Source organism: Sinocyclocheilus rhinocerous, unplaced genomic scaffold (genome assembly GCF_001515625.1).
Source record: "Sinocyclocheilus rhinocerous isolate Xijiao unplaced genomic scaffold, SAMN03320098_v1.1 scaffold3824, whole genome shotgun sequence".
NCBI lineage: Eukaryota > Metazoa > Chordata > Actinopteri > Cypriniformes > Cyprinidae > Sinocyclocheilus > Sinocyclocheilus rhinocerous.
This window is the reverse complement of record NW_015641015.1, coordinates 352,022-363,508: the sequence shown is the minus strand read 5'-3', so window position 1 is coordinate 363,508 and position 11,487 is coordinate 352,022. Positions and strand designations below refer to the sequence as shown.

The 11,487-nt window shown below is 36.2% G+C and overlaps 2 protein-coding genes across 2 annotated transcripts in view; one reads left to right on the top strand and one right to left on the bottom strand.

The window, feature by feature from the left end:
- Positions 1-1,720, bottom strand: part of LOC107753732 (nuclear valosin-containing protein-like) — a 3,969-nt gene extending 2,249 nt beyond the window's left edge. The window contains exons 1-2 of the mRNA XM_016569945.1: positions 1,582-1,720; positions 559-635 (exon numbers count right to left, since the gene is read on the bottom strand). Coding sequence (XP_016425431.1) covers positions 559-635; positions 1,582-1,720 — 216 coding nt within the window. The remainder of the gene's footprint in view (positions 1-558; positions 636-1,581) is intronic.
- Positions 1,721-4,835: 3,115 nt separating this feature from the next.
- Positions 4,836-11,487, top strand: part of LOC107753730 (ligand-dependent nuclear receptor corepressor-like protein) — a 21,854-nt gene continuing 15,202 nt past the window's right edge. Inside the window, exons 1-2 of the mRNA XM_016569944.1 lie at positions 4,836-4,955; positions 10,199-10,264. Of these exons, the coding sequence (XP_016425430.1) occupies positions 4,859-4,955; positions 10,199-10,264 (163 nt within the window). The 5' untranslated portion in view covers positions 4,836-4,858. The remainder of the gene's footprint in view (positions 4,956-10,198; positions 10,265-11,487) is intronic.

Sequence of the window (11,487 nt, the reverse complement as noted above, 5' to 3'; positions counted from 1 at the left end):
CAATAATTAAATATGTTAAATAACACAAATGTATCTAATCCCATTTTATTAACCAGTGTCTTTGCTGCTGACCTTTGATGATCCAATACAACCATACTAATGAACCAAATTTACTTTATATAAACATATTGTTTTTTTTTGTTTGTTTTTTTTATTGCTGAAGAGTGTTGAACTTTCTTCTCCTGCATACTATTCTTCATGCAACCCAGAATGCACAACTGAAAGGTTTAAGCAAACCCTCTACTGTACAGACATATTCACATTTCCTTCAGCCTGAGGCTTATTCTTTTCACTTTTTGTGAAGCTATAACCACAAATAAGTAAATATTATAACATATTAAAACTGTTCTTATGAATATTCATGAGATTATACAACATATTATACTTTTTTTTTTTATAATGCATTCATTATAATGCCTTGTAGCGCATTACTTTCCATAAAAAGTAACTAGCAACGCAGTTAGTTACATTTTTAGGGAGTAATGCAATATTGTAATGCGTTACTTTTAAAAGTCACGTTCCCCAACACCGGATGTGTGAAGCGATGTGAAGCAGCACCTCTAGAGTCTCCTCGCTGCCGCCGAAATCCTCAAACTTCACAGACGAGAACTGCAGCTCATGGCTCTGGCTCTTACCTCAACATAAAACCAGAATTAACTCATTACACAACATTTACATGTTCAGAAATGTTTTTTAACAATCTTAATAAACATAATGGTAACACTTTCTATGAAGCCTGTATTTATAATACATTATAAGGGTATTCTTAAGGCATTATAATGAATGCATAATGCATTATAAAAAAACGTATATGTTATATCAACTCATGAATAATCATAACAACAATTATAATACATCATAATACTTACGTATTTGTGGTTATAAGTTTAAGTGTATGATTATTTATAACACACAATGAACACCATATTAAATCTACTTCATTTACAGAATAATGGACTGTATCATATCTTGACATTGTTTATTTAAGATCTGCACAGTATCTTACTACAGCTTGTGAGTGGTTAGATGTTGAGTGTTATTTGAGTGTTTCCTGTGGAGCTAATGTTAATTAATTGATGTGAGCTTTATACTCAACTGAAAAAAATGCAATGTTTTATATGGTTACATTTTATTTTGATGGTCCCCTTAATCAATCGACTATAAGCAACTTTGCAACTACATGCCAACTAACTCTCATTAGAGTATTAGTATGCTCAAGAATGGTAGAATCTAGTATGGTAGAATAAGTTGACGTACTTGCAAAGACACATCACCAAAGCATGTCTGGGTCATAATGGTGTCTTAATATATATATATTTTAGTTAAAAGCGTCTTAATGCTGGATGTGTTTCAGCTTTTGTCTTCTCCAGATGTTAACTGATGGACTGGAGTGCTGTGGATTACTTGTGGATTATTGTGATGTTTTTATCAGCTGTTTGGACTCTCATTCTGACGGCACCCATTCACTGCAGAGGATCCATTGATGGGTGAGCAAGTTTCTTCAAATCTCCAAAGCAGATGGAGAGAAATTTGGACGCATGTCAAACATCAACAATAACTGTATGTCAAACTTTCAGGCGCATCTCATGACAAACACAGACTGCTGGCTGGAGGACTCTTCCTCACACAGATCGATGAAGATGTTCTCCTGCTCTCTGTTTCCAGTCCTCTTCTGAGGGGTCACTGCTCTCTGATAGAGGGACGTCAGCGAGCTGTTCATGTGGTTTGTGTGTTGTTGAAGAAATGAAACCATTTATCGCGTTCTGCCTAAAGTCAGCTCTGATGATTCTTGATCTGTGACGGTTAGCCCACTCACTTCATGCTCAGGAATATCGTCCTCGCTGTCTGTGCTGTACTCGGTGACGAGACCCTCCTCCCTGAAACCATCAGCACAAAGCAGAGTTTGAAACACGTGTGTGTAAAATGACTGAATAATCTACACCACCAGTCAAAAGTTTTTGAACGGTAAGATTTTTAATGTTTTTAAAGAAGTCTCTTCTGCTCACCAAGCCTGCATTTATTTGATCCAAAGCACAGCAAAAACAGTAAAATTCTGAAATATTTTTACTGTTTAAAAGAACTGTTTTCTATCTGAATATATATTCAAATGTAATTTATTTCTGTGATGCGCAGCTGTATTTTCAGTATCATTACTCCAGTCTTCAGTGTCACATGATCTTCAGAAATCAGTATAATATGCTGATTTGCTGCTCGAGAAACAACCAAGTAGAATTTGTTCAGGTTTCTTTGATGAATAGACAATTCAGAAGAACAGCATTTATCAGAAATAGAAATCTTTTGTAACATTATAAATGTCTTTATCGTCACTTTTGATCAATTTAAAGCATCCTTGTCCTATCCCAACAAACCATACATCAACGGAAAGCTTATTTATTCAGCTTTCAGACGATGTATAAATCTCAATTTCAATAGACAAATCATTATATCATAAACACAGCAATAAAAGAGAAGCTGATATATATGTAAATATATCAAATACAAAACAGTCTGTGGAAAAATGGTTAAACCTGCTGCGTAAACTAAAAAAAGCCAGTTTTCTGATGATGCTAACTAAAACAATTAAGTACATTAAAATGATTAGCGATCAGATTACATACTAGTATTTTTTAGTTGTAAAATAGTGATACATTTTTGTATTTTTATTGATTTCATATGTTCAATTTCCTCTTTCTTCATATTACTAAATTATTAGTTATTGTTGTTTATAATGTTAATGTTCTTTGAATGATAATAATAATAAGAAAGCTTAAATTTTACCTGCTGGACTATGACTGGACTAACCATAGGTTAAAAAATGACAAAAAAAAATACAGCTAACTAACACAATAAAACACAATAAAAACATGATAACATAATAAAAAAACATGATTTTTGAAAATTAAAATAAACTCTTCAAATGTTTCTTTGTGACTCTCCATGACACTGTGCCTCGATTACAAAACAAAACGCTCCGATCAATCAGACACGATCCAAAATAAACGCGAACACTTGTGTACTGTATCCAGTGTAGATTGAAAATTAAAATAAACTCTTCAAATGTTTCTTTGTGACTCTCCATGACACTGTGCCTCGATTACAAAACAAAACGCTCCGATCAATCCTTACACGATCCAAAATAAACGCGAACACTTGTGTACTGTATCCAGTGTAGGCAAGATAGCGCAGTGATCCTGATTTCTATTTGCTTTTGACGCGACGCGACACTCGCATTCAAGCGTGATCAGCGACTGAACGCCAGTGGGCGGGGCCTGTGCTGAGAAGAAGACTATTGGTCGATTCAAACCACTGCACCTAGCTGACGTCATCTCGCTCCTCGGCAGTTTTTGGAGCTTGATGAAATAAATGCTTTGTTTGTAATGAGGAGGACGTCTTAAGCTATGAAACTTGTAGGATGTTTTAATGGTACAAAGACCAAATTTGATTTCTCATGTCATGTTCTCATGACCATCTTTTATTAGCCCTTCACCCTTCAAACCTCCTAAACTGTAATTGTGGAGAGTGACGACTTTGTTTGCTTTATTAAGAAAGCACTATCATCTTAAATTGGTTATATCTATTAATTCCAGTGTTTGGCATTTGACATATTAACATCTGGAGCGGCAATCACTATAACATTATTTAATGAAAACAAAACTTTCGTTCAGGTTGCTTTATTATAGGCATCAATCTGTATCAATTAATTAAAAGTGCAATTACAAATGTTAAATGAGTGGAGAAGATATATTACTGTAAATTTCGACTAACAGTAGAGGATCACTACAGGCAAACATGATGTAAACAGGTTTAATGTGTGCAGAGAAACAGATGCCATGTTAAAACGGGGAATGATTTAGCTTGCATTTAATATTCATATTTAAAAATGGAAACAATTCCTCCATTTGTTTTGCAAGATATCTTCTTTTGTAAGTGTGATTTAAACTCTCTTTTTTTCGGATGTTGTCAATGTTGTTGTATTGTTGGGTAAATATCACATTCATACATGCAAATGGAAAAAAAAAAGGAGTAAGCCCTCCTTTAATACATACAGTGTTTTGGTGAGTTTGTGAAAATGTTTCAGAGCTTTAAGTACTTTAAAAAACTAAATAGAAAGTCTGAAACTCTTTTCCTCTCTATCACAAAAAACTGTATTATTACTTGTCTGTATGTACAAAATAATTACCATGCATGTACGACTGTTAAGTACAGCCATGTTTCTTATTTGTTACCATGTAAATACACTTCAGGTAAGTACCTTGTGTTACCACTCATTTGCTTGTAGGTAAAAGATATTTGCCATGTATGTACCAGGGAAGTACACGTACTATAAAATAAAGTGCTACCAAAAATGTCTCATGGTTTCCCAAAAAATATTAATATCAGCACAAATATTCTGAACATTGACAATAATAATAATGTTTCTTTTCAGCTTTGCCATCACACAAGTTTAAATGTGTGTTGTGGTTTATGCTCATTTTATTTTAATTTTTTTTTTTCCTTTTTTTTTTTTTTTTTTTTGTTACCTCTAATGATTTTTGCTCCTTTTGTGTTATTTTTCCCTTCATTTTTGCTATTTTTGTTGTGAGTATGATAATAATTATTAATGTTTATTATTCATATTATTTATGGTGGATGTGCCTTATGTTGTTGGATGTTCCCTGTGTTGACTCTAGCAGTTTTGGACTACCTGCAGCTTGTTTATTGAGGATGCAGGACTACGCAGTTTTCCTCGCATACAGCAGGTGGCGCTGTCCGACCGCCGCCGAGAGAGAAAACGCGCACGCCATGACGTCACGCCGAAGCGCTGCGTGCTCGCGCTATGAGCGGACGTGCGCGCTCCCGTGTTGACTCTCAGTAGAAAATGGCGAGTTGGTGCGCGAGGCGGTTCTGCGCGAATGAGAGGTTTATTATTCGCCGCGACGCGGACAGATGGAGGTCTGAACTCATCCACAGCGTGGGTAAGAGCAAAAAACAAACCTTTCTCTGTGCACGCTGGTTTAATAGAAAGGTGAGCACTAATTCCTGCAGTTAGCATGCTAACGCTAACCGTCAAGATCGGATATAAACCTCGCTCATCTGTGCTTTTCGTTCATCGAGGAATCCTCGCAGATCAAGCCTATCTATCACTTACCTGTGCGACACTCGGCCCGTTTCTCGTCTAGATACCGCGATTCATATAACGTTATGTAATAGCTCCAGGATAAGGAGCAGGGGCCCGTGCTTCGTCCGTCGCTAACTCACTCAGCTGGATGTGATTGTTGATGATTTGGCCTGATCTTGGATTGTTTGGTTCTTCGAAGCTGATCCCGGAGTTGCTGTCATAGCAACATCTCCGTGAGCTTAAACCGGCTCTGGAGCAGCTTATTTCATGTAAACAGGACTAGATCGCATCTTTTTAAGCAGAATTGATACTTAAAATCTGTCCCAGCCACCGCTACTTTATTACAAGAGTATCCTACTGATACAGGGACAGTTATTTACAATAATATAAGATCGTATAATACTGTTGTGTAGTCTATAATACTATAGACACGGCCAGTTTTACTCACTGAGAGATGAATTCATGATAAAATAATCACTTCATAGCTGTATTGGAGTCTTACACACATGCTGTACAGTGCATTAATTTGAGTGCTGGCAGATATTATGGGCGTGGCTTGCTGGAGCTGCAGGAGACGCAGACACTAAAGACACTTTCATTAATGCTGTCACATAACAAATCTGCTTCAAAGATCAAATTAAATTAACTGCTAATTACAACAATGAAATAAAAATGTGAAGCCTGTACAAATACTAGAAATCGTGAATATAAATAATTGTGAATCATGTAAAACATTTTTAAATTAAATAAAAACAGTGCACATTTCATTTATGTTTTATACCATTTATGCAGTTTTGTTCGCTTGGCTGTTTGCAGAAATGTCAAGTTTTTCCGTCAGGTGTCTTTTTGTAATGTTATGATGTCATCACGTTGCTGTCCTGCCGCAGCCAATCGCTGCGTCGCTGATCGTGGTTTCCGTACATCTGCCCTTTACGAGGAACACGAGAACACGCAGTAATCTTAGACAACTTCATCCAGATATTTTAATCAAATCCACACATTCGTTTGAAGAACCAAATTAGCCAGAGATCAGTTATCAGGATTACTAGATCTGGCATCTTTCAGATCAGCTCAGATGTGTTCAGCGAGGAACGAAGAACGGGCCCCGGGACAGTAAGGTTAGGGTGGATGAGGGTAATCTGAGGTGTTTGCGAGGTCCTGTGACGTCACGCGTTTGCGTGGGAACGACATCTATCTGTATGTCTGTCTGTGTCTGTCTGTGTCTGTCTATCTGTGTCTGTCTGTCTGTCTGTGTCTATCTGTCTGTCTGTCTGTCTGTCTGTGTCTGTCTGTCTGTGTCTATCTGTCTATCTGTCTGTGTCTGTCTGTCTGTCTGTGTCTATCTGTCTGTCTGTGTCTGTCTAAAAAACACGTAGAAAGCTTTGAAGCTCCCCTGAGCGCAATCACAAGTATGATGATGATCGGGTCAGTCGCACTGGTGCTCCTAAAAAAATTTTCATAGTCGCAGGCAGTAGTTTTCAGTCGCAAATGAGACTGAAATGGTTGCACTGTAGAGCCCTGCAAGGATCCTATCACGATCAATGCTCAGAAACGCAGCGAGGACATCGGTAAAACAGTCCATGTGACATCAGCAGTTCAACCGTAATTTTTCAGAGCTACGAGAATACTTTTTGTGCGCAAAGAAAACAAAAATAACAACTTTATTCAACAGTTCATCTCCTCCGCGTCACCCTATAGCACTATTTTGGAGAGTATCCACTGAAAGTAAACCGCGTAGGCTGTTGTACGCTGACACACACGTTGTTTATGTTCAGGTCAAAGCAAGAGCATACGTCGTGATATCCTCCAAAATGGCACTAAGCTACAGTTGGGATTAGGGATGTCAATGATTAATTGTCGATAAGAGATGTAATCGATTAAGCAGTTTAATTTGAACTGCGTGCGGCTCATGCGCAAAACACTGAAAATGTAATGAAAATAATCCAAACTTTAAAAGTGCATTGAAAAAGAAACAATAAAGTTCTTCGACATGGAAAGCAATTTCCCAGATAATTGTTTTCAAATCGTGCTCTCATCTCTGTTCTCATATCTTCATGTTTTCTCCCAATATTGCAAAGCAAATGACATGTCTGTAAATGGTCAAAAAAGTGAATTTATATATAGGCCTAAAAAAATAATTCCTACAACTCATTAATTGGTTCCTACGATTTATTAATCTGTGGCCACTGTCCGTGTTTCATTCATTTTTACCCTGGATAACCCATGATCTAACTAAAATGAGGGAACGAATTAATAAGTCTTAAGAACGGATTCTTAATTCATGGCTGCGAAATCTTAGATGTGAAAACATGGATTAAAAGTGAATGACAAGAAAATAATCCTGCGAAATTAGAGGGTGAGACGCAAAGCCACGTATAGCTTAATTTAATTTGAGTTTCGAACGGCATGAATCCAAAAGCGTGGTCATGTTATAACGTTTAGCAAAAATACAAACATATTGTCCGCACACTGATGTAACTGCTCCATAAAAATAATTTATTGTGGCAACGTTTCGACCATCAGGTCTTCATCAGGCACAAATTACATGAACTGATACCTATAAAGATTAATTTCTATCTGACCACCACACAGAATATGAAGAATATTAAAAACTTTAGGAGTCAGCTGTCCACGAAAGTCCTTAAGATACCAGCATGATAACACACTCAATGACTCACTCATTAAGCAGGGCCGTGCACGGACATTTTGAGGGGCAGTGGCCCAAACCAAAAAAGGGGCACTATAGGGGGGTGGGTGCTTGTTAAAGGGATAGTTCATCCAAAAATGAAAATGTGATGTTTATCTGCTTACCCCCAGGGCATCCAAGATGTAGGTGGCTTTGTTTCTTCAGTAGAACACATTTGATGATTTTTAACTTTAACCGTTGCAGTCTGTCAGTCGTATAATGCATGGCAATGGTAACAAAATCTATGAGAGTAAAAAAAACATGCACAGACAAATCCAAATTAAACCCTGCGGCTCGTGACGACACATTGATGTCCTAAGACACGAAACGATCTGTTTGCGCGAGAAACCGAACAGTATTTATATCATATTTTACCTCTAATACACCACTATGTCCAACTGCGCGCGGCATCCGGTGAGATAGGCGTGTACGCGCTCTATCCCTACGAACTATCCCTTTAATACAAATTATCCAGTTGTTACAAATGTACAATTAAAAGAGAAGACGGTACACCTTGTATTTTTTCATCTGTCTTCAGTATTGTTTGAATATTTTGAGTGATTATTGATCTGTATTGATTTGTGTATTTATTCGAGTTTAATGCCGGTTCTCTCTCTCTCTCTCTCTCTCCTTGTGGGAGTGTACCGTTTAAAAATCATATCACCATTATTGAAAAAAATTATATCGCGATACATATTGATATTGAATTATTGTCCAGCCCTAACCTGCACAGTAATTGAATGTGTCTAATTAGAATGATCACCTGTTACTTATAAAGAGTTGTATCATTTCATGTAATTTGTGCCTGACGAAGACCTGATGGTCGAAACGTTGCCACAATAAATTATTTTTATGGAGCAGTTACATCAGTGTGCGGACAATATTGTATTGTATTGTACGTTTGTATTTTTGCTATAGTTTGACTTTTTTTTTGGTCCTGCACCTGAGCCCTGTGTGGGTTTGTGGGATGTGCGCATCTTTCTTACACTCATGTTATAACATTTGCCTGCTAACCCATTATTTCACGCTCTCATAATCATAATCACATTAGGGCTGGGCGATATGGCAAAAAAAAATAAAACCTCGATATTATTATTTTTTTTTTTTTCAGAACATTTGACAGATTCTCGATTTTTATATGATTTTTAACTAGTCATCTTGAAAATGTAACTACAACATGATTCAAGTAACTTTTTCCTAGTTAATCCTCCAGTTAAAGAAAATTCTGTTGCAAGTGCAGCACACATGAAGTTGTCATCATGATGTAAATCAGGGGTGCCCACACTTTTTTGTGTGGGGATATACTTTTCAAATGAGAAACTCACCGAGATCTACCAAATGAATAATAAAATACATATAAAATAAATGAATAAAAAATAGGGCTGGGTTTTGACACAAATTTCACGATTCGATTCGATTCTCATTCACAAGCTTTCGATTTGATTACCAATTTCGATTCGATTCAATATCGATTATTTTGGATACATATGCCAAATTTTCTCAAGGAAAAAAAAATCTCTCAACTAATGCTGTAAAATATACATGAGAGTAGGGTTGCAAAAAGGTGGAAAATTTCCAGTAAATTTTGGAAACTTTCCAGGATTTTTTTGGGAATATTCCAGGGATTTTTGGAAACTTTCCAGAAATTTACCGGAAATTTTCCACCCCTTTGCAACCCTACATGAGAGTCAGTTGGTACTACATTACTATAATATTGAAGGTTAAAATTGGCAGATTTGTTGAAATTACACTTAATGAAGATTTTAAAATAATAAAGTTACTATTACATCATAATATTTCTACTTCAATTTGTTTTTTTTTTGTTTGTTTTTTTAATATAGGCCTAAACATAATGGTGGCTGTCATAAAAACTTGATGTATTTATTCAAACATAAATTAAACATTGAAGAACAGTAAAATGTATAATGAATATGTTATATGGTGCATATATTTAGCAAAATACCCCTCTACAGTTTATTTTTCTATGACTAATGAGTTTACGAGCTCAGAAAAAAATTAAACATGCATGACTGAATCGTTCCCAATAAGATCAGTAACATGCATTTAGAAAATGGCGTGAATTTTAATTTCAAGCTTTAAAGAAATCTGAATTTTGCACTCAACTTTCCACTCGGTCCAAGGAATCGCATTCATTTATCCTTATCTGTCTGTTCTTATGGACTGATTATGCATTATCAGAATTTAATGGCATTTAATTTTTGATGCTTTGTCTTAAAGAGCTCTGAAGTTTACACTCCTCCTTTCTCTCTCACTTCAAATAATTGCATTACTTTATTCCTGTGCATCTGTTCTTATTGGTCTGTTTTTATTCTTGATCATCATTAAACTTGTTTTATTACATGTGTTTCAGTCTGTCAGACTACTTGAACGCATCTCTTTTCTTCTCTGAATAGGTCTTGACAATATCTTGGAAGTGTTTTTTGAAACACAACTTCTGGAGGATCTCAGGCTTTTAAAAGGTATGCTTCTCTGAGATGATAATCCATCAGTTCAGAAATCGAGACAAAGGCATTACATTTACTGTAACTGAAGGCAGTAAATGGAAATGTGTTTGTGGGGTGACTGCTGTTGTGTTCATGCTTGAATTTCAGAAATATGAAGAATGTATTTAAATGAGGAAGCTCATTAGAAAACAAAGTGCCTCAAAAATACTCCATCATTCGCATGTTTTATGCTTTAATATTAAGTTGTGAACCACATTCATGTAGTTTCTGCATGCCTCCATTATCAAACATATTTTACTGGACTGCACTGCATTTGCTATCACTAGACAAAGGTTTTATCCAGAGACTTTTAAAAAATAATCTCACCAGGAAATGTTCAAGAATTTCTGTCAGCTGTCCACATTTTCCTGCCAAGGAAATGGACGGTTCTTATATCTTTATTAGACATGTGCCGGTATTCGGTGATGCGATATATCACGGTAATGAATATACACAATATTGTTGTCGTGGGCACTTTAAAATACCGAGAATAATTATTACAAATTATTCAGAATTTAGAACGCATTTTAAGAATACTTCTGTGCACTCTGATGCAGGGTTCTTACGGTCATGAAAAACCTGGAAAAGTCATGGAATTTTAAAACGGCAATTTCCAGGCCTGGAAAAGTTTTGGAAAAATAAATAAACCCAGAAAGTTTTGAAAAAGTCATGGAAAACTATTTCACAAAACTCTGTATAATAGAATTGTTTAATTAGGTCCTGAGTTTTGGTGCGGGATTGCGCATAGGCTACATCGCATATAGTTTTACACATTCCCGCAGCTTTCGACTTTAAAATGATGGATATTCACACATTTATTCAATAGCCTATAGCATGTATGTTTGAATCCACACAGAATATCAGATCAAATCAGTCATTTGAAAACGGCGTGAGTGATTCAGCTGTACCGCGTCTTCTCTCTTTGACTTTCTCTTAAAACGGCTTCACATCGGCGCATCTCGTCTGGGATACAAGACTTCCGCTCGCGTTTCGGGACAGTTGACAGAATTGTCACTTGCCTAATCGGGTCATTGTTGCATCGTCACAAAAATGTATTATTTATTTGCACATCTTTTTAAAGGGTCATGAAACCCCAGACTACTTTTTAAAAAGATTTTAGCAGAGGTGTTTGTGTTGCATATCATAGAAGACAATGTTAGCATCCGATAATTTTAACTGTTGGAGAAAACTGGATAATT